General features: G+C 61.6%; 1 protein-coding gene across 2 annotated transcripts in view; it reads left to right on the forward strand.

The window, feature by feature from the left end:
* UBE3B (ubiquitin protein ligase E3B) overlaps nucleotides 1–16,945 on the forward strand; it is a 51,461-nt gene extending 34,516 nt beyond the window's left edge. For both annotated transcript variants that reach the window (XM_062182766.1, XM_062182767.1), the window contains 9 exons: nucleotides 3,638–3,814; nucleotides 3,929–4,039; nucleotides 5,945–6,082; nucleotides 6,305–6,370; nucleotides 7,681–7,739; nucleotides 10,339–10,521; nucleotides 10,909–11,020; nucleotides 14,451–14,543; nucleotides 15,326–16,945. In XM_062182766.1, coding sequence (XP_062038750.1) covers nucleotides 3,638–3,814; nucleotides 3,929–4,039; nucleotides 5,945–6,082; nucleotides 6,305–6,370; nucleotides 7,681–7,739; nucleotides 10,339–10,521; nucleotides 10,909–11,020; nucleotides 14,451–14,543; nucleotides 15,326–15,517 — 1,131 coding nt within the window. In that variant the 3' untranslated portion in view covers nucleotides 15,518–16,945. The remainder of the gene's footprint in view (nucleotides 1–3,637; nucleotides 3,815–3,928; nucleotides 4,040–5,944; nucleotides 6,083–6,304; nucleotides 6,371–7,680; nucleotides 7,740–10,338; nucleotides 10,522–10,908; nucleotides 11,021–14,450; nucleotides 14,544–15,325) is intronic.
* The last annotated feature ends 5,523 nt before the right edge of the window (nucleotides 16,946–22,468 follow it).

Genomic DNA, 22,468 nt, shown 5'->3' on the forward strand with positions numbered 1-22,468 from the left:
CATTCCAGGGCCCGCGGTTCTTTGTAGACAGGTACCTAGAGATGCAGGTCAGGTTGCCCACCTCTGCCGAACCCGCTGCCTGGGGTTTCCAGTCACCAGCGGCCACATATGACTTAGAACTGGGTGCCTCGTCTTCTGGCCCTTTGCCTGCAAGAGGCAGGAAACTGTCCTAGCAAACTGATTTAGCACGAGGCCCTCCGGTGATCTGGAACGCTGGTGTCACAGATGGGACTCTGGCATCTCTGCCCCGCCCACAGCCCGGACGTGCCGGTCTCACCAGCAGTGGCCACACAGGCAGAGCTTGTCTTGCTCGCCCCGCTTGATCTGTAGTCCTCCTGGCACACACGGCCACCGGCTCGTTAGCATGTTGTGCTGGCGGAGGGCAGGCACAGGGTCCCACAACAGCACGTGGAGACCGCAGCCCGCCCTCCCTGCACAGCTGCGCTGGCACCGGGCTGGGGTCACTCCTTCCAGGAGAACTGGTTCCAGCCCCCTGAGCTCTGCCGATGGCGCCCCCGTGCTGCCGGAGAAGGCGGCTTGGGTGAGACACTTGATGTTCTTGACATCCTTAAAAGGAGACCTGAGGAATCTGCGCGCCCACAGGGGCCCTGCAGGCCGCATGCGGGACAAAACTGCCCCAGGGCGTCTCACAACAGCTATGTTTTGGTTGCTTGCGGACTGAGAGAAATCCCTTGCACTGCCCCTGCCGCCTCCTGTTCCCCTCCAGGCCTTGGGCCCTGCTCGCTGCCTCTGCGTATGCAGAACTGCCCCATGACCTGTGATAAGACAGTCCACTCCCAGCCTCGGCACTGGGGAGCCGCGGGGCAGGTGGGCAGGTGGGCAGGTGGGTAGCATGTGCCCCTCCCAGAAGAGGCGACCTCCACTCAGCCCCTCACTTGCCACGTGGCCACAGGGCCTGCATGGCACCAATGTCTGGGAACCGTGGGAATTCCCCCAGCATTGGGGTTGTGACCTAGTTAGATTTGTTTTTAATACTGGAGAGCCAGATGTTACCTGCCTTCGCACCCAGCTCACCCTGGAGCCCGACCTCTGTGCTGACTCAAAGTGAGAAAAGGCCCGATTGGGCCGGCACCTCCCTTCTCCAGTGCGCTCCTCCTGAGCTGCGGGCCCGGCTCCCAGCTCTCCAAGACCTCGCTACCCGCCCCCTTCGGCCCCACGGAGTCTGGGTGGTGTGGACCGTGGTGCCCGCTCAGAGCACCACAGGCCCTTGACGTCCTCCTGAGCTGTTGTTGCTGGGCCTGCTTTGAAAACTCTCCCTGGGGAGAGTCAGAGGCCGTCTGTCTGGGGGGGCTAAGCCAAGTCTGTTTTCTGGTTTGTTGCCCGTTCCAGCACGCCTTGTCAGGACATTGAGTTAGGAAAGGAGGCGTGGCGTTCACTTGCTCACTTCTCCGATCTGGTGGAACCCAGTGGCCTTTGCTTGGTTTGGACACTAGGGGGCATCAGAAAGCTGACGTCAGTCTCATTACTCTGCTTCCGCTCTCAAGATGTGTGTGGAGGCCGAACTGGGGCAGAGACTCTGGTGTTTCAGAGCTGGAAGAAGCCTCAGATGTGCCCTCTTCCACCCCTTACCCCTCACCCCATCCAAGGCAGAAGTGAGGCCAGAGCCGGTGGCAGAGCCGGGCCGCAAGCCAGGCCTCCCAGCTCGGTGTGCTCTGCGCCCGTGCGTCAGCGTGGTGAGGAGAGGATGCTGAGCGCACGTGCATAATCCTCGCACCACCGCCCCCTTCCCAGGTGGCAGGAAACGTCCCAGGAGGCACACGGTAAACTCTCCGTAGCTTCTTGGGGAAAAGGCCAAGGTGGGGCTAGTCAGGCCAGGTGGAGGATTGAGCCCAGCAAAGGGGCACAGCGCAGTGCTGAGAACTTCCTGTGTACCGTCCACTGGATCCAGGTGCACACGGCCGCACACTAAGTGCTTTCACGCGTGCCCTCCGGTCAGCCGCGTACGCACACGCGCCACCTCCGTGTCCTGGGTCAGGGAGGCAAGCACCACCGCGGATGCAGGCTCGGTGGGTTAGACGCTGCCGCGGCCTGGGTCAGGGAGGCCAGCACCACCGCGGATGCGGGCTCGGTGGGTTAGACGCTGCCGCGGCCTGGGTCAGGGAGGCAAGCACCACCGCGGATGCAGGCTCGGTGGGTTAGACGCTGCCGCGGCCTGGGTCAGGGAGGCAAGCACCACCGTGGATGTGGGCTTGGTGGGTTAGACGCTACCACGGCCTGGGTCAGGGAGGCAAGCACCACCGCGGATGCGGGCTCGGTGGGTTAGACGCTGCCACGGCCTGGGTCAGGGAGGCAAGCACCACCGCGGATGTGGGCTCGGTGGGTTAGACGCTGCCGCGGCCTGCCTGGTGACTTCTGCTTGTCCTCTGAGTCGAGGGCTCTGGCTTTTATCACAGCAGAAGTACGTTCCAGAGAAGCACGCCACACTGCTGCTGTTGCCACAGGTGACTCCAGGGGCCTGAGCGGGCATTTCTCTCTGGCTCGCTAACTCTGATCCCTGATCCCTGATCCCTGAGCAAGATCGGGAGGCATCGTAGGACGGTCCTTTGGACCCCAAAGTGGCAGGAAGGCGGCAGGACTTCCCTAGAACAGGTCTCACCGCAGTGGCCAGTGCTCCTGCGTGTTGCGGCAAGGTGGCAAGGTTGGCAGACAGGCGGGTGCCATGGAGACGGCCTGGCTAGCGTCGGCAGGACGGACCTGCTGCAGCTGTGGCTGCAAGGGAGAGACGCGGCGTGGCCTCTGCGGCGTGCCAGCGTGGACGTGAAGCTCACCATGCGACCGTCTCCAAAGACGGCAGTTCATCTGGGTGATGAGGACCCTTGTGGGAGGCCGGAGGACTGCCCCTGGGCTCTGTCCCCTTTGGCCCTGCTCTGAAAGCACATTGGAGGCCAGAACAGGAAGCCAGGGAGACCTTGACAGAACAGGAGCAGAGCGCTCGTGGGAAATCCGGGCTGTGTGTGTTGACGTCCGGGCGGGGACGATGGGCTGAAGGGGCAGCAGTCTGGAGAGCAAGAAGCTGCCAGAGGCTTTTCCCCACACTCCTGCCCCCGGCCGGGCTGGGCGTCACTCCGGCACCTCGCCGCCTCTCCTTCCTGCCAGGCCCCTTGCCTGCCTCCTGCTCCACAGCCAACAGGAAGATCTAAGGCAGGGGGCTGGCCGTGCTGCTCCCTGCCTCAGTTCTGCTGTGGCTCCCTGTTGCCCTCAGGGTCCCACATCCCTCGGCACGACCGCCGCCATCTGGGGAAGGCTCCAGGAATTGAGGAGCAGGGGTTCCTTTTCTTCATTGCCCAGTGTTCGGTGCTTGATTTTTTTTTCAAACTATGGGCTAGAAGATATTCTTGGCATTCAGAGTGAGAGAGGTGAGCTGTGGCCCACTTCCTTCCCTCCTCTGGTGACCGAGAGCCTGTCACAACTCGTCCTGCTCAGTGTCCTCTTGCGGGCAGCCTCCCCTTGCCAGAGGGCGGTGCAGCCCATCCCCAAGACGAATCTCCATTCAGAAGCCGCCCCTGCTCGGCGCTGACCCAGCACGTTTGGCGCCTTCCCAGGGGACGCGGGAGCCCCACAGAGGCGGTGCCGAGTGGCGCCAAAGGTGCTCACGGGCCGTACCTCTGCCCCACAGGACGGCTACGAGCAGCTGCGGCAGCTCTCCCAGCACGCCATGAAGGGCGTGATCCGTGTGAAGTTTGTCAACGACCTCGGGGTGGACGAGGCGGGCATCGATCAAGATGGCGTCTTCAAGGAGTTCCTGGAAGAGATCATCAAGAGGGTCTTTGACCCGGCGCTCAACCTCTTCAAGGTTTGTCAGGAGGCCAGGGGCCGGGCCGCCGCAGCCGGGGTCCCGGGGAGCCACCAGACAGGAGCTGGGCCTGCCCGGCGCTGGGCTCCAACCTACCCACCCTTTGCCTTGCAGACCACCAGTGGGGACGAGAGGCTGTACCCCTCGCCCACGTCCTACATCCACGAGAATTACCTGCAGCTCTTCGAGTTCGTGGGGAAGATGCTCGGGAAGGCAGTGTATGAGGTACGCTGTAGAGAAGTAACCGGCGTGGGAGTGACGTCAGGGGCGCCAGGGCTGCGCCCGCGCTGCTGTGACCAGCCCCAGCCGTGGGGTGGCGGGGACGGGACCCAGGCTTTGCTGGGTGCTGATGCTGCCCTGTGCCGTGGCTGCTGCTCTCGTCTGGGTTCAAGGACAGCAGAGGCTGGGAACAGTCGCTTCTCCCATGGCTTTGCTGGGGAGGCAGCGGGAGGTGACCTCAAGCCATGCTGGCCCAAGAATAAGCCAGCACAGCTCTCCCTGAGGTGTCGGGAGCGCCAGGCCACAGCCAGCTGACCATACGGGAGCTTGTTACAGTCGCTCGTCCGAGTGAGCTGGAGGCACCTGCTGGCTCACAGCTAGAATGGGGAGGCCCAGACAGGCGCCTCCCGGGCAGCCGAGCGGTGCAGGCAGTAGAAGTTAGGGTACTGGGGTGCTGTGGTAAATGAGGCCATTGTGCCTGGTCCCTGGCCACCCCAGGTGAGTCAGAGCTGTCGTCCTCGCCGTCATGGGGGAAGTGTCTGAGCCACTGCTCCTTGGTGTCGTGGGGCCCGGGCAGTGGGGACCACCTGAGCCCGCTCCTGGTGCAGCCCACAGAGCTTCTCCCAGTATCCACCAAGAGCCAGGCGCAACCCCCTCTGTGTGGCACTCAAACACCCACCTCCAGGTGGCTGAGTGAGCAGGGAGTGCTAGCAGCTGGGCCATTGAGACGGGGCTCTGCTCCTCATGCCGGCTTCCTGCTTACACACACCCTGGGCTCACGTAGGTGAGGCCCTGCCACCCACATAGGAGACCCAGCTTGAGTTCCAGACTCCTGGCTTCAGCCTGACCCAACCCCAGCTGTTGCTGGCATTTGGGAAGTAAACCAGAGGGTAGGAGTTCTGTCTGTTTCTGTCTCTCTGCCTTTTAAATACATTGGAAGGAAAAAAATTGTTTAAGGCAACCAGAATCTGCACTAGGCCCTCCCTGGGCATGCGCCTTGTCTTTCCTCTAAATATGTAGCTGTGCAGGGACGCCGAGGAGGCTGGTGCAGCCAGGAGCATGGCCTCCTGGCTCGGGTGAGCGCCCTCCTCACTTCCGGGCCTCTTACCTCCTCCCCTCGCCTCAGCATGGCCGTCCTGAGGGCCCCGAGTCAGGGGCGTCGCGTACTCAGCGGCCCCTCCCGCCCCTCCGGCCCGGCCGTCGCCCGGTGTGCCTGTGTCCGCCTTCCAGGGGGGTCTGTGCCAGCCGTTCCCGTGCATCTGGCAGCGTCCCCTGGCTTTATGCAGCAGCTGTCTCCTGCCTTCCTCCAGTCCATCCCCACGAAGAGTGTAAACCAGTTACTGCCCTGCGTAGAGCCCTCGGGATGAGTCCAGCCCGGTAGCGAGGGGCCCGGAGCCCTTCCCGTGCCGGCCCTGCCTCCTCTCGGCCTGCCCTCCTGACTCACATGCCGTGGCCCGGCAGGCTTGTGCAGCGTCCCTGAGTGCTCGCCGTTAGCTCAGAGCGCGAGAGGTCGCTCGCATCTCTTCCTGGAAGCTTCCCCTCTGCGCTCCTCCAGCCCCTGCCATGCCCGCGGCACCACACGGGTCACCCACTGCTGCCTTGAGAGCTCGTTCAAGCCTCATAACTGAGACCAGTGCTGTCCCCATTTACAGCGGGGAGCTCGGGTCCCAAGGGCTGACAGTAGCGGAGCTGGGATTTGGCCCCCCGCCCCCGCTGTGTGGCTCCAAGCCCGTGCCCCCCGGGACTGTGCTCTAAGGTCCCCAGGAAGTGCTCGGTTATGTTAGACAGCAGGGAGGTGGCACTGTCCAGGCTGAAAACTCAGGACGAGGCCAAGGGATGCCAGTGGCACTCTGGGTGCCAGCTCTGCAGGCCGAGCCGTGGCCCCGGAATCGCAGGCGTCCTCTCTCATAGGGGATCGTGGTGGACGTGCCCTTCGCCTCCTTCTTCCTGAGCCAGCTGCTCGGACACCACCACAGTGTCTTCTACAGCTCCGTGGATGAACTTCCTTCTCTGGACTCGGAGTTCTATAAAAACCTCACCTCCATTAAGGTCAGCCAGGTGGCGGGCGAGCAACATGAGCGCGCATGTGAGCCCAAAGTGGCGTGAAGCCGCAGGGCTGAGCATTACCCTGAGTGGGCCCGCCCTCTCCCTTCCTGCCACCCCTCCGCTCCCACCCCCAGCCTCCTTCCTCCAGGGGAGGGGCAGCCATCTCAGTAGCCCCGCCCACAGGACACCCCGAGATCGCAGCTTTTCCCTTCTCTGTTGTGTTAGCGCTACGATGGGGACATCGCCGACCTGGGCCTGACACTGTCTTACGACGAGGACGTCATGGGCCAGGTAGGTCCGTCTCTGCCTGAGCCCTTCCTGCCCCACTGCCCCCCCCCCCCCCCGAGCCGCGAGTGAGCACACACCCAGGGCCTGCTGTGCAGGGGGCCTGGCATTAGCCCTCCTGTGCCCTCTGCCCTGCTGGCATCCTAGGGTAATTCCCCGCGGGAGCCGTGCTTCCCCGTTTGTCCCATTGCTTGTCGTCCCCCTGGTGAGCACTGGCCTTTGCCGGGGGTGGGGCTGGGGCTGCGATCTGGGGAGAGGAAGGAGCCAGGCGAGGTCCTGCCCCTGTGCGCACCATCATCAAGAGCAGGGGGCAGGGAGAGCCGTTCGGACTGAGCAGCAACTGCTGCTGCCGGTTCCCTCGAGTGCCCTGCGCCCCTGCAGCGGCAGCCCCTGGAGGTGCCCATGCGCGGGGCTGAGGGCCGCCCTGGAACTTGGAAGGCAGTGCTGGCCTCTGGGACCGGGCCCCTCAGGCTCCCGGAGCCACATCTTCCTCACTTCACGAGTTCGGGTCCCGGATGGGTCCCTGCGAGGACACTGCAGGCTGGCACGTGAGGACAGAACCTCGTGCCCTGTGTTAACCTCGAGTGTCCGCAGCTCGTCTGAGCATGGGGAGAAAGCGAGAGGACCCACAGAGCTGCTCCCCACGGTACCTGTCCTTCCACTGGCTCAAGCCGCGGGGCTGTAGTAGCTGGCCTCAGGGGTGCACCGCTTTGATTTGTGGACGACCCACGGGAGTATTCTTAGGGTTGAAGGCAGCAGTTGACTGTAGAGAATTTTCACGCAAACCTTCACTCGGATTTGGAGCCTCCTGCCCCATGTGCTGAATTTGCTGTCCTGAAATGGCTGAGCAAACAACACAGCGCAGCCAGAACGTGAAGATGCGAGTGAGAAGCAGGCGTCGCGCCAGGTCCTGAGGCTGCCGCACCGTGCGCGCCATGACCTCTGCCTCGGCCCCCCGTCAGTAGCACACACGTCTGCGTCTCTGTCTTCTGTCCTAGCCGGGCCCAGGGCCTGGGCGTCCCGACACTGCCTTCGCCACCCTGCCGTCTTCCTCCGAGCTGCGCGATTCGCACATGGCGTCCCAGAGCCTGCCAAGGGCGGAGAAGGAACCCGGCAGATTGATCTCCGGGGATCTGCTGTGGATAGTCCCACCTCGATGTGTGTGTGTGTGTGTGTGTGAAATGGTTGTTCCCAAACACGGCCCATCTCGGCTCCCTTCGTCACCGGCTGATGGGTGTGGAGCGCGCTCCGTCTGCAGGAAGCTCACGCCGCCGTTGGGATCCTCTCTCCTAATGACTGTCCCTCTTCTCCCCCAGCTCGTGTGCCATGAGCTGATTCCTGGAGGGAAGACCATCCCTGTCACAAATGAGAACAAGTGAGTACTGCCATTAGTGTGGTAAGGTCACCACTTGAAAAGATTTCATTCCGGCCTCCAGGCCTGCGCTGAGGATTTATTAAGATGGATGGACGTAGAAAGAGGCCATAAATATCATAATGGAATTTACTGGTTGCAGTTCAGAGACCGAAACTGCATTAACTTCAATTTGCAAAATAAGAATTGACAGTTTGTTTTTTGTAGCAGCGCTGCTGAGGTCCCAGCACCCAGCCATGGCGTTCTGAGGAATGTCCTCGTGGCACGGTGGCGGACACACCGTGGAGGGCAGATCAGCCTGGAGCGGTGGCAGCTGGCAGTCAGGGGAAACTCAGAGCAGCGGAGAGCAGGTCCTCAGACGGGCATCAGAGGAGACGCGGAGGCCAGCCGGCTACCGGCGCGGACAGCGGGCTCCTGGGACGCTGTGGGAAATGCCAGCCTTTGGGTCCCTAGAAAGAAAACCTTTCAACGCACTTCCTCTGCCCGGCTCCGTTCTTCCCGAATGGAAGTAGTGGGACAACCTGGCGGAGGAGCAGACGGGCCCTTCTGTCCGCTGGGCTCAGCTGAGCCTCTCAGCGTGAATCTGCACACCGGTCTCTCCAGTGACAGTGAGGGCTCTGTCCTGCCCGGGGAGACATTTGTCTCGGGCGTGTGTTACAGTTCAGCATCCCCAAGAATGGGGTTCCTCTTGGGTCGGGTAATTCAGTCTGCAGGTCTGGGAAGTTCCTTACTTCCAAACAGAAGAAGAGATCCTGATGTTTTTGTTTTTGTTTTAAAGGCTTATTTATTTGAGAGGTAGAGTTACAGACAGAGAGGGAGAGACAAAGGTCTTCCACCTTCACTCCCCACATGGCTACCACTGCCAGAGCTGAACCGATCCGGAGCCAGGAGCTGGGAGCCTCCTCCAGGTCTCATACGCGGGTGCAGGGGCCCAAGGAGTTGGGCCATCTTCTACAGCTTTCCCAAGCCATAGCAGAGAGCTGGATCGGAGGAGGAGCAGCCAGGACACGAAGCGGCGCCCACATGGGTTGCTGGCACCAAAGGCCAAGGCCCAGCCCGCTACACTGCAGCATTGGCCCCCTAGACCCTGTTTGTATTATGGTTGAAATCTACCAGCTTTTCCCCTTGGCCACAGGGCGTTAGTTTAAAAAACTTGCCAGGGGCAGAGTGCAGGTTAGGAGAGGCTGCCCCCGCCGAGCACCCAGGCCTAGGGCGAGCAGGGCCCCCCTGATGTAGTCCGCGTGCGGCCTGTGACCCTTCCCACAGTGTGTGCACAGTCCTCCGTGGATTTGCAGCTCCGAAGGAGAGCTGTGGCGGTCACCATCGGGTACGCGACGTGTCTGATAGCTCCCCCAACCCCGGGGCAGCCACTTCTGCCCGGTGCTGTGGCCTGGGGTTGATGGTAGGAACTGTGTGCGGATCCCAGCCCGAGGGGGCGGGTCAGTGCTGGACTAAGAGTCCTGTCCTGCCTGGACGCCTGGAATTCCCCACACTGCCCCGTATTCCTAGCGGGGAACCTCGGTGTGAGGCCAGGCACTCGGGCTGCAGACTGACTGCCAAGCCTGGCAGCGCCTGCTCCCCCTCCTTAGGGAGCGGTATTTGATGTCCTCCTTCTGTGTGGAAGTTTCTCGTTCTTTCCCCTCCCTCCCGCTGCTCTCCCAAGTGCTCTCCCACTCGCTTTGTCTCCGTAAAATGGAACAGCCCTAATTACCAGCTTCAAAGAGTACAGAGGGGCGGGCGTTGGGGTGCAGCGCGTTGAGCCACCACTTGGGGCCCCTGCATCCCGTATCAGAGTGCCCGTTGGAGTCCCGGCTCCGTGCTTCCCGACCTGGGCCCCTGCCCCCCACGTGGGAGGCCAGGATGGAGGTCCAGGCTCTTGCCCTCAGCCACTGGGGACGTGGACCAGCAGATGGACGATCTCTGTCTGTCTCCCTGTCTCTGTCTGCCTGTCACTCTGCCTTTCAAATAAGTAAATAAATAAACCTTCTTACAACAAAGCATACATGGAAGAAGCGCAGTAAGCGCCAAATTCCTACCTGGATTAATACACAGATTACCGCTGGGCAGTTTGACAAATAGGGATATTTTCAAGGTCGGTGACGTAGACCCAAGCGTCACGGCGGAAAACAGGGTTCTTTGGTTGTAATTTAGAATTTGAGAGAGCCGGGCCCAACAGCCGGTCAGACTCATGGTCCAGGAGAGCAAGGCTTTGAGTGCAGGTTCCCCAGGGACCGCTGGTGGAGCTGCTGCGGGACTGAACCCCACGTTAACCGGCTGGGGCCCAGGAGGGTGAGACGAAGGGAAACCTGAAAAGTGCCAATCGTGCCGCGAGGGTCCCTGTCCGGAAACGCCTCACCTGAATTCCTTCTCTCTCCTGCTGCCGCCCCCTCCCGGGGTTGGGGAGGAGCGAGTAGGTGGTGCCCTTGAACACCGCTCGTCAGAGCGGCACGCGGGGTTCAGTTGTCCCCGTGAGACGGCCTACTGCTATTTGGGGTTTTGGTAAAATGGCTCAGACTTGACGGCACTCATCTCTTCAGTGCTTGCATAGCAGGCTGCCTCGGCCTGTTAGTTCCCATTGTTTTCTCTTCCTTGTTGGTCGCAGAATTAGCTACATCCATTTGATGGCTCATTTTCGAATGCACACTCAAATAAAAAACCAGACAGCTGCCCTCATCAGCGGCTTCCGGTCCATCATCAGACCCGAGTGGATCCGAATGTTCTCAGCCCCCGAGCTGCAGCGGCTCATCTCCGGAGACAATGCTGAAATCGACCTGGAAGATCTCAAGTAAGGGGGGGGGGGGGGGGGGGAGCGCGGGGAGGGGACCCTTAGGCCTCCCAGCAAGGGAGCTGCTCCCCGACTGGCTTCCTTTGGGGGCACGGCTTCAGGACCCGTCCCCAGGGGTCTCTGTCCTGCCCGATTTCGGGTGGGTCACTTGGGACAGAGCCTGACCAGCTGCCTGGCCAGAGGCACCAAGTGGAGGCAGGTGTTGAATCTTGGAGACGTGGCGTCGGCCTCTGCTCAGGGACTCCTCGCACACTTGGCCTCCAGGGAGAGGGGCTGCTGAGGCCCGAGCCTGGCTGAGGGCGCAGTCTGGTGTCCCCCAGGCCCGCGGGAGCCGGCTGTGGCGCCCGTGTCTGCGTGTGGCCAAGCCTGTCCCCCGCTTTCTTTCAGGAAGCACACGGTGTACTACGGCGGTTTTCACGGGAGCCACAGAGTGATCATCTGGCTCTGGGATATCCTGGCCTCCGACTTCACGCCGGACGAGAGAGCCATGTTCCTGAAGGTACTGCGCGTGCGCTCCTGGGCACACAGGCGCCGCACTAACCTCAGCGGCCGATTGATGTCTCAGCTCACTCCAGAGAAAATGACATTATCAAGAGGGCCTCATGTCGTCTGTGCGTCCCCTGTCCCAGTGACCTCCCTGGTGGGCCACGCAGTAGGCAGAGAGGGGCTCGTGGGGTGAGGCTGAGGCCCCCGCGGGCCTGCACAGGGCCAAGCACCCCGTTTCTCCCCTTCCTTCCACTGTAGGAGCAGCCAGTGTTTCCTCCCTGACCTTAAGAACAGAACAGCCCAGCAGCTTCTAAACAGCCTGCGCCTGTGATGTAGTGTGTAAACTTCGACGTCCCGCCCTGTGTGCCTCTTACAGCGCCCGCACGCGTGCCTCCCAGTGAACACGCGTGGTTTCTGAGGCTGCTACCAGTGTTACCAGTATGTTTGCAAATAAGAATGGCTGGCATTGACCAGGGCCCCTGCCCTGGGGTCTGTGGGTTGTAAATGCTTCCCGAGGGCACTCGGATTTCCTGTTAGTGACGTCAGCAAGGTGTGCGTTCTCGGATGCTGGATGCCCTACACACTCGTGTCTGTGTGTTCCATGTGCGTCTACTTTCTAAAACTAGAATCCGCGCTTCACCACCTGCTTCCTGCTCAGCTGTACACACGAACCTCTTGCTCTCTCTTGGGGTAAATGTGGTGCCTTGAAACGCTTGCCTTCGGGCGTTGGGGTACTCCTTGGGTGGTGGCACTACCATGGGACTGGTAGCTGGTCTGTTTTCTCCATGGGTGGCCGTTCAGAGGGTCAGTCCCTGAGCGGCCCCGCTGCAATCCAGCACATGGGCAGGTTTTCTCGACACCCCCGCAGGCCTTGCTGTACTCGAGGTGGACAGGCAGAAGGAGATTCCGGGAGGATCGGGTCAGGCTGCCTGCCCGTGCTTCGGTCTCCTCGTTCCCCACCCCCACCCCTAGAAAGAGGCAAGCCAGCGTCTTCATCCATCACTGCTGCCTCCCAGGCTGTGCGTCAGCCGGAAGCTGGGGCCAGGAGCTGGAGCCCGCTCTCAGACCCAGGCTCTGGGTCTGGAATGCGGGCATCTCGCCCTCCAGGCTCCATGCCCACCCTCGTGTGTTTTGTTTGACTGGGACAACAGCGCAGGGCAGCATCTGACCGTGCCCTCTGGCCCCCTGCCCTTTGACCTTTGCAGCCGTCAGCAGACCTGAGCCAGCCCCGATAGAAACCTGTGTGCATCTCCTCATTCTTGACACCAGGCTGACCAGAGCCCTGATGGAGCACCAGTGTAGTGCCTGCACAAGCACCCGGGGCAGCGTGCAAAAAGCCCCTCTTCTTGGCCGGCGCCACAGCTCACTAGGCTAATCCTCCGCCTTGCGGCGCCGGCACACCAGGTTCTAGTCCCGGTCGGGGCGCCGGATTCTGTCCCGGTTGCCCCTCTTCCAGGCCAGCTCTCTGCTGAGTGCAGTGGAGGATGGCCCAAGTGCTTGGGCCCTGCACCCCATGGGAGACCAGGAGAGGCACTTGGCTCCTGGCTTCGGATCAGCGCGGTGTGCCGGCCGCAGTGCACCGGCCGCAGCGGCCATTGGAGGGTGAACCAACGGCAAAGGAAGACCTTTCTCTCTGTCTCTCTCTCTCTCACTGTCCACTCTGCCTGTCAAAAAAAAAACGCCCCTCTTCCCACGTAGGAGCTCCTATAGATGAAACCCACCGGAGTAGGAGTAGTCTGGTCATTTAGTTATTTGTTTTTTGTTTTTTTTAAGCTGGATTTATTTGAAAGAGTTACAGAGAAGTGGAGGCAGAGAAAGAGAGAGGTCTTCCATCCGCTGGTTCACTTCCCAGATGGCTGCCATGGCCAATCTGATGCCAGGAGCTAGAAGCTTCTTCCAGATCTCCCACGCAAGTGCAGGGGCCCAAGGACTTGGGGCATCTTCCACTGTTTTCCCAGGCCATAGCAGAGAGCTGGATCAGAAGTAGAGCAGCTGGGACTCGAACCAGCACCCATATGGGATGCTGGCACTGCAGGCAACGGCTTTACCCGCTACTCCACAGCGCCGGCCCCTGGGTCCATCCTTTTTGTAAGAACTTTTTGGAAGCATGCTACACATAAAGTGTCTTTGGATGGTTTCAGGACTCACGGGCATTTATAACGGTGCTGAAATCGTACCGTGTGTTTTCAGGGCAGAACTTGCTGCTGAATTTAGAGTGAGGCGTGGTGTGGCTGTCTGCTAGAGAAGCGAGGACATTTTGGTCGGGCAGAGGCCCGAGCGCAGACAGAACAGGCGTGTTCAGGGTCAGAGGCCCGCACGCAGACAGAAGCTGGCGTGTTCAGGGTCAGGCCCACGCACAGGCAGAGGGGGCGTGTTCAGGGTCAGGCTCGCACACAGACAGAAGCTGGCGTGTTCAGGGTCAGAGGCCTGCACGCAGACAGAAGCTGGCGTGTTCAGGGTCAGAGGCCCGCACGCAGACAGAAGCTGGCGTGTTCAGGGTCAGGCCCACGCACAGGCAGAGGGGGCGTGTTCAGGGTCAGGCTCGCACACAGACAGAAGCTGGTGTGTTCAGGGTCAGAGGCCCGCGCGCAGACAGAAGCTGGCGTGTTCAGGGTCAGAGGCCAGCACACAGATAGAAGCTGGCGTGTTCAGGGTCAGAGGCCAGCACACAGATAGAAGCTGGCGTGTTCAGGGTCAGAGGCCCACACGCAGACAGAAGCTGGCATGTTCAGGGTCAGAGGCCTGCACGCAGACAGAAGCTGGCGTGTTCAGGGTCAGAGGCCCGCACACAGACAGAAGCTGGCGTGTTCAGGGTCAGGCCCACGCACAGGCAGAGGGGGCGTGTTCAGGGTCAGAGGCCCGCACGCAGTCAGAAGCTGGCGTGTTCAGGGACGTACCAGCTGCTGCCATTGAGACAACGCCGAGTCTCCCAAGCGAGCGGGGGAGTGTGCCTGCTGCCTTAGCCTGCTCAGCCTGCCTGGCTCCGGGGGCCTGGTTCTGTCAGTGTGCCGAGAGCAGCGCTGTCTCTGAGGGTCCCGCAGGAGCCGTGCCCATGGAGCCTGCTCTGCAGAGCAGCAGGCAGGAGCTGTGGTGAGCGTGCCCCCAGGCCCCCTGCCCGGGGCTCCCGCACACAGCTCTGGGTCTCAGCGCCTGGCTGTCCCCGCCGGTGCTCTCATGGTGTGGTCACCGCCTGCCCCTCTGGGGACCGGAGTTTGTGTTTCTGCACCTGTCAGTCACACAGCCTCCCACAGGCCAGGTCCTTGGGTGAGGATTTCCTGGGATGTGTCCCTGACCCCCTGGGACAGGTGCACCTGTGTCACCCGACACCGCTGCCTACACGGTGGTGACCCAGGCAGCGACCGGGAAAGCAGAAGCGTCTGTGGTCGCGCAGCCGTGGGAGCAGAGCGGCGCCCTGTGCCCACTGACCCTGTGTTGCCTTGCAGTTTGTGACGAGCTGCTCCAGGCCCCCGCTCCTGGGCTTCGCCTACCTCAAGCCTCCGTTCTCCATCCGCTGTGTGGAAGTGTCGGATGATCAGGTACCTCTGGGGCTGCGGGCAGTGTGGCCGGGGCAGCCATCGCCGCCTCCCTCTTGGCTGTGGTGGCTGTGCCAGCTGTGCGTCTCTGCGGAGGGCGCCCCCTGCAGACTGGGGCTGCCCTGGGCTGGGGAGGCCCATCCCTCTTCACTTCCTCTGGGAAGGGTCCTTCGGGTGGGGGTGGGCACTGTTTTTAGAAGCTGCTGGTCTGCCCGGGTCTCCAGGTCCGAGAGAGACTTTGCCGGGGGGGAGGAACACAGGTTTAGGAAGTGGTCAGAGGCAGCTGGACACTGGCTGTGGCATCTGGGCAGAATGGATGCGCGGAGTTCGTCTCGCTGTGCTGCTGGCCTGCCCACAGCAGGCACCTGAGCGTCTGGCCCCCGCCATGAACCCAGAGCCTCTCGTCATGCCAGTCCAAGCTCCTCACACAGGACAGAGGGCCCTGAGCCTCCATGCTTAGGGGCCGCTGACCCATGTTCCCCCGCGGGCCGCGGTGCTGGTGAGGTCGGGGACGAAGGGCCGGGCTGCGGTTGGCCCCGTTGCAGCGCCTCTGCGAGTTTGGCGGCTTTCTGCTCCTTGAACGTGGGCGAGCTGAGCCCCCGCTGTGACCAGGAGGACCGTCTCCCGGTGCTTACCTGGTGGGGTTCCCGCTGTCGGCCTGGGTGCGGGGGCTGCTCTCTGCGCAGACTCCCAGGCCCTTGGTCCCGAGTGGGGGCCGCCCTGGGGCAGGGTGCAAGCCCGCGGGCCCGGGCTCCCCCGACCCAGGCTGCCGTGTGTGCTTGCAGGACACCGGGGACACCCTGGGCAGCGTCCTCCGGGGCTTCTTCACCATCCGCAAGCGCGAGCCGGGCGGCCGGCTGCCCACCTCCTCCACCTGCTTCAACCTGCTGAAGCTGCCCAACTACAGCAAGAAGGGCGTGCTCCGGGAGAAGCTGCGCTACGCCATCAGCATGAACACGGGCTTCGAGCTCTCCTAGCCCCCGGCCCGCTGCAGCCATGACGCCCCTGCGGCCTGCACACGACCCACACACTCCGGGTGGCGCCCGTGGCCACGGGCTCTTGGGAATAAAGCTGCAGGTTCCACCCGCCCCGGTCCTCGGGTCCTCTGGTCCTCAGGTCCTCATCCCAGGGCCTGGAAGCCGAGGCCTGGCCATGGCCGAGGGGCTGCTTTCTGGATGGTCAGGGTTTCTGTGAGTCTGTGTGCCCTCATCCCCTGAGCGAGGTGCCTGTGAGAAGTCCAGGAACCCCAGGCCCCCCGAGCGGCTTCCACGCGGGGCTGTGTGCGCACGTGAGCGCCTCCGTTTCCATGTCTGAAAACTACTCAGGTCAGGCCTCGCCAAGCCTCTATGCACCCGTCAGCCTCTGCCTGTGTCTCTGGCCCGTCCTGCCCAGCCCCAGCCCGGCCCTCCTGCCGCTCCTCGGAGCCACGTGGTCCACCCCACGTTCCCCACCCCCTCATGAGCCCTCAGCAGGCCGGGTCCCATCCCAAGCTTTCCCGCGCCCAGAGCCTGCTGGCTTCCACGTCTGTCTGGGTAGGGGCTCCACTCCGTGGAAGGCAAACCCCCAAGAGGCGTGGGTCTTGCTGCCAGGCCTCCCTCAGCACTGGGAGCCCAGGCGCGCACTGCCCCGCCGGGCCCCTCCCCCGGGGCTGAGGGAGCAGTGTCCGTCTTCCCCCGGATGGCGAGGCCTTCCTCCCGGCCCTGTGGGCGGCCTGTCTACCCTGCCCCACCTCATGCTCCCGTGCGTGCCCCCACCAGACTGAAGCCGATTGGAAGCCTCTGCCCTGTGGTGCCTGCTCCAGGCCCACTGCGCTCTTCAAGGCTGCAGAGCGTCCTCTAGCGAGAACCTGCGCGCTAGCGGCAAGACCGGCAAGACCCAGCATCCCCGCAGCCCACCGCGGACTGATGGGCTCTGGGGCACCAGGATGCAAAGATGGCGAGCGACTTAAAAGACAGGAATTTGTTCGTATTGAAGATGTGTTCATGACCTCTAACTGTGGGCTTTGCACTTTCTTTAACCCACCCTTGGCGCCTTCCAAGAGTTCTTCCGGACCTGTGTGCACTGAGCAAGTCTGTACATAGATGCTGGGGCCTGCACGGGGCCACAGGTCCCCATCCTGATTGGTGTCCCGAGAAGCCCAGCCAGTGCGAGTTTGGAGCGGGGGGGCTTCCAAGCTCAGCCTCACCTCCACCCAGCTCTCCCCTTGGCGGGGAGGTTGTGACTTCCCCGAGTTCTTCCCAGGAGCAGACGCCTGGGCTGAATCCGTACTTTTCCGGCAGGCGCTGTCGGCTCCTGATGGCTGGAAAGAGCTGAGGGCTCCCTTGTTTCTTGTCTTCTGCATGGAGACGCGGGCAGAGGCTTTATTAAATTTGTACTTAGGCACCGTGGTTGCTCGTGGCCTTTCTCCCAGCGAGTGCCTGGATGACCCCGGGTCAGGCGGCGGCACCGACCCTGTGTCGTGGGTGCGTCCAGGTCTGCTCTCAGATGCAACACAGGACAGAGAGGCACCCTGGGGCACTGGCCCCCCACTGTTCACAGCAGCAGCCCGGCTGGGGTGTTTGTCTCTGTGGTTCACGTTTGCCACAGTAACACGCACGTAGTCACTGTGTGTTGGGGAGAAAAAATCCAGAGAACTCAGGTTGGTGAGGTGCAGCCAGGGGTCTTCGGCTTTGCTCCGAGGGGTACCTTGCTCTGACCCCACAGCGTGGCTGGCCCTTGGGAGCCCACCTCAAACCCGCAGCTCCTCCCAATCCCAGCACCAGTGGCCCTCCCCTCCCCCTCCCCCCCCCCCCCCCCCCACCGCCTGGGAGCACCTGGGGCGGCCCAGGCAGGGGGAAGTGTGGCGGGGCCGCTGGGAGCCTCCAACGTGACACCACCCTCCCATAAAACGGAAGCCCTGGCCTCTGACGTTCTGGCTTTTACTTACAAATGGTAGCACTACAGAGAGAAAACTTGTCTTTCTAACAGAAAAATAAGTGGGTTTTTTTAAACATTAAAATGAAAACAGATTTTTGTTATGAAAGGAAAAGAGGAAAACAGCCAGCTCCCAATCACCAGTCCAATCCCTCAATGCTCACAGTGGCCAAGGCTGGACCAGTCCGCAGCCAGGAGCCAGGAAGTCGACCCAGGTCTCTGACGTGCATGGTGGGAACTCACACGCTCGAGCCGTCAGCGCCGCCTCCCAGGGTCTGCATTGCAGGAGGCTGGGCCGGAGCCTGGTGTCCAACCCAGGCTGCTGGGTGTGGGACGCGGGCCTCCACCGGCGGCGTGACCGCTGGCCAGACGCCCAGAAACAGCTTAGTGTGCCTGGGGGTGTCTGTGGCAGTCACAGGCGCTGGGCTCCAGTGTTGCTGGCAGCGGCGGCGCCCCCAGCCCGTCTGTGCGGCTGAAGGAGCCAGTGGGCCACTGCTGGAAGCGTGAGAGCGGCCCCGAGCGGGTGATGAACCTGTGAATCCAGGTCTCCCTTAGGAACCCCGAAATTGGCCAGTGCAGCCCAGAGCCTGCGGAAGGGAGCACAGCGTGCAAGCCCCGCCCTCCTGCCGCTTCCTGCCCGAGGCCCACGGAGTCCCCGTGGGTGGGACACTCGGAGCTCCGGGAAGTAACCGAATGCACCTCACTCGGTTCTCACTGGAGCAAGGCAGGGTTGGCCGGCTTCCAGAGGCTTCTGCTGCAGCGGGCCCACGAGAGAGGATTTGGCGACGGTCACCTGGGGCCCCAGGGGAAGCGCACCTGCTCCCGCACAGGGCGTCAGCCGGGGGGCGTGGCTCAGGGGGCAGCTGTGTCCGCCTTGGCTCCTCATCACAGCTGACACAGGTTGAGCCTGAGTCCCGAGCCTACTGGCAGCAGGAGGAACGGACCTGACAGAGCTGGGGAGGGGCGGGGGAGGAGGTGTGTCTGCCATTTCTCCCTGCCGTCCGCCTTGGCCCCGTGCACTTTAACGTGAGATGTAATTGCAGATTCTGAGTTACGGCGGTGTGCTCGTCAAGGCTGACTAGCTAATTAGTCAGATTTATAAGGACTTGGCCCTCAGAGATCCGTGACCCTGATGTGTCAGCTCAAAGCTCTGAGAAGTCCCTCTGCTAGTTCTCTTGGGAAGTGGGGAGGCAAGGAGGCCCGCTGCTGGGTTTGGAGGGACCCCGGGGCCATTCTCAGACAGATTGGAGACCCTCACTTCCCCTAGAGTCCCCACTCCTGTGAGATCTGTGCTTCATGTTAGAATCGCCAGAAATGTCAAATGCACGCCACTCATTCCATTACCTCCCTGTGAGGCCGTGGCAGACATTACTAATGGATTACCAAGCTCCTTCCCTGTTGAATCTGGACCCAGCCTTGGTTTTCTGCTAAACACAGCCTGCCAGGCAATCTGTCGGAACTGGCACCTCCTCTGCCCTTCCCTGCTCTCAGCAGAACCGAGGGGAAGGAGTTCAGTTCTTACATGGGAAGCCAGGACTGAGCGCCGGTTCTGCCAGTTGCTGACAGTGGAACACTGGGCTCATCCCTCTGCCCTAGGGGTGCCAGGGTGTCCAGGGGTAGCTACAGCGACGGTCCAGGGTGAGAATCTGTACAACGTAAGCATAAGGATGCTGCTTTGTCTACTCCCAAGCCCTGAACAAGATAAAGTCGCTGCAACCCACGGGGGAGAGAGAAGGAGCCGGTGTCCGGATGGTGGGGTGAGAAGCTGGATTAGCCCCTCCCCCGGGGGAGGGGGGCGGCCAAGACCGGGTTTTCCTCCTACAACGGGAGCCAGTCTGCCTCGGGCTCCGACTGAATGGACACACAGCGTGCTCGCAGAGCGACAGCTAGGACCTCTAGGGGGCAGCTTCCCAGTGGGTGGCGGGAGTGGAGAAGGGCTATTAGTCCCCAAGGGGCGTGTTTTTTCACTTAATAATGGGTGGTGAACAATTTTCCACAAATACCCATCATTTTCAACAGCGTCTTATCTCCTACATTCCCTTATTGGTAAATATTTGGCTCATCTACTTATCCAGCTCCCTCTTGTTGGATGTTGGATTCAGATTTTTGGCTCTGACAAGCAATACTGCACTGAAAGAAAGCTTTGCAGTGCCACCGACGTGCACTTGCCTTGGAAGAAATTCCCAGAGACGGTACTGCAGGACAGTTAGGGCCACGCATCCCGAGGACTTCCATCCCGGTTACCAAATTGCCCTCCTGAAAGTTCCACGCTGTCTCCAGGGTCCCCAGCACCACCACCACCACTCCCGCTGGCGACGGCAGGTGCAGCGCCGTGGGTCTGGCACACTCTCCAGCTGCCGGGGTCTGCAGCTGCACCCCTGAGAGCTGTGGAAATTTAAAAAGTTGTTTCTCTGCCAGTCTCTAACTCCCAGGCACCTGGAGAGAGTCCAACAGCCAGGCCAGGCAGGGTCCCGAGGTCACCAGGCACAGCCACCCGTGGGCCCCGGCCTCCTCCCTCCGCACGTGTCCGCCTGGCTGCCTTTTCTCAAGGCCTGCGGCTCGCAGCTCGTGAGTTATAGCGAAGCTTATTCCCCTCTACAGCTCCTACGGAGCTAACAGATGCACGCCCGTCTGAGGCGGTCATGCGGCAAGAGACTTTGGGGCCAATCCTTCCCGTTCTGACAGTGTGTAATCGAGGTGAAGCCATAAATTCCGCAAACAAGCAGAAACGACCCTTAGCAACATATGTCTGCTCGACCCTTCCAAGGTGATCGTAAATAAAGGCACCTGCCGGCCGGGGAGGGCCGCAGGGGCTGCAGATGGCCAGGGACAGGGCCCGAGGACCTGTGCTTCAGGGCCAGTCTCTATGGGGCCGGTGGGGAGGTCACCCTGTGACCTCTGGGGCCTGGGTCGGCTGGATGCCTTTGGTCCATTTCTTCAGTCTGTTTGTTCTCCAAGGCTGTTTCCCCTCCCCTCCCCCACCACCACCCTGAGCTGGCCCCTGCTCCTCTGTCTTCCTAGGAAGGCTGCCACCTGCTGGCATCCCCCCCCCCCCATTCATGGGACCCTCCTCTTCCCCAGGGGAAGACGCCCCACCCCGCTCAATGCTTAGCCACACCCTCCTCCGGGGGGCTGTCCGGCGAAGTTCAAGGTGCTCACTCTGCCTCTGCTGCTGCCCACAGGGAGTCGTCGGCAGCCTGAGTGCCCAGGAGGAGTGTGAACGAGCCGGAGCGGCGTAGACAGGTCCACGTCCGATCCCGAGTTTGGCATCTGACCCGTTGTGTGACCCTGGCTAAGGAGCTGCCTCCCTGTGCCTCCATCGTTCCCCCGAAACAGATGCTGACAGCTGCGCCAGGGGGGTCCTGCGGGCTGCACGTGCCCCACGCGCAGCAGGGGCTGTCCCCGGCTTAGCTGTGGTGAGGCCGTCAGAGGGGCCCAGTAAGTGCGGGCTGTTGGTGATGACAGCCGTGGAGGCCACCATGGGCTCCCCCGCAGACACTGTGCGGCTTGGAGCCGTGACGTCACCCCGTCAGCCCCAGTGCCCAAGGGGTTCTGAGGAGTTAAGACGTGGGCGAAGCCAGCCTCGGGCAACACCAGAGCATGCGGCCAAGTGCTGGCCGTGGGGTTGCAGACGTGCAGCCCTGATTCAAAGCTGGGGACAGAGCCGTGTGGCTGAGAGTCACGTCTCCCCTCTTCCCCTCCGAGCCTCGGAGTGCTCACCTGGGAGCTGGAGAGGATGATATTAACAGTTCTACCTCCACAAGCTGCTGAAGCAGTTTTTAAAATATTTATTTATGGCCGGCGCCGCGGCTCACTAGGCTAATCCTCCGCCTGCGGTGCCAGCACACCGGGTTCTAGTCCCAGTTGGGGCGCCGGATTCTGCCCCGGTTGCCCCTCTTTCAGGCCAGCTCTCTGCTATGGCCCAGGAAGGCAGTGGAGGATGGCCCAAGTGCTTGGGCCCTGCACCCCATGGGAGACCAGGAGAAGCACCTGGCTCCTGGCTTCAGATCAGCGCGGTGCACCGGCGGCAGCGCACCTGCTGCAGTGGCCATTTGAGGGTGAACCAACGGCAAAGGAAGACCTTTCTCTCTGTCTCTCTCTCTCTCTCACTGTCCACTCTGCCTGTCAAAAAAAACCTATTTATTTATTTGAAAGGCAGGGTGATAGAGGAGGAGAGATCTGGGGGGTCAGGGGGAGACTTCCATCCACTGGTTTACTCACCAAATGCCTGCATCAGCCACAGCCAAGCCAATCTGAAACCAGGAGCCAGGAACTCCATCCAGGTCTCCCACACGGGAGGCAGGGGCCCAAACACTTGGGCCCTCACCCGCTGCTCTCCCAGGTGCACGATCAGGGAGCTGGATTGGAAGCGGAACAGCCAGGACTCAAACAGGCACCCCAGTATAGGATGCAGGTGTCCCGAGTGGCGGCCTAGCTGTTCTGTGGTCACTGTTCTGTGACCAGGTCACCCTCCCTCTCACTTAGGCACAGCGCTCCTGGAGCCGTGCCCCCAGGGCTGGCTGTGGCAGCCCCCACTGCCCCGCTCAGCAAGTCCAAGCTGCTAGGTGGTCCCAGCTGCTTCACTGGGCCCGGGCTACCAGCGAGTGCACGGACTCATAGTTTTGGGTATTTTTGCTTTTCGCTTTTTTTCTTTCTCCCTTTCTCCTGTGCCAGGCTCCTAGGCGTATCTCCTGGACCCTTAGGAGTCTGTGTTAGTCTCAGTTATAAAAGATGAACATAGAACACGGAAGCTCAGAGTGGTTAAGCGGTTTGCTCCAGGTGACTCAGCCAAGAAGTGGACAAGCAGGAATTCGAATAATAATAATAATAATAATACCTACAACAATAGCAGCTAACAGGGCCAGCACGGTGACACAGCGAGTTAAACCACAGTCAGCAGTGCCCGCATCCCATATGTGCACCGGTTCAAGTCCTGGCTGCTCTACTTCCAATGCAGCTCCCTGCTTATGTGCCTGGGAAAGCAGTGGAAGATGCCCCAAGTGCTTGGGCACTTA

This window comes from Lepus europaeus, chromosome 23 (assembly GCF_033115175.1).
Source record: "Lepus europaeus isolate LE1 chromosome 23, mLepTim1.pri, whole genome shotgun sequence".
Lineage (NCBI taxonomy): Eukaryota > Metazoa > Chordata > Mammalia > Lagomorpha > Leporidae > Lepus > Lepus europaeus.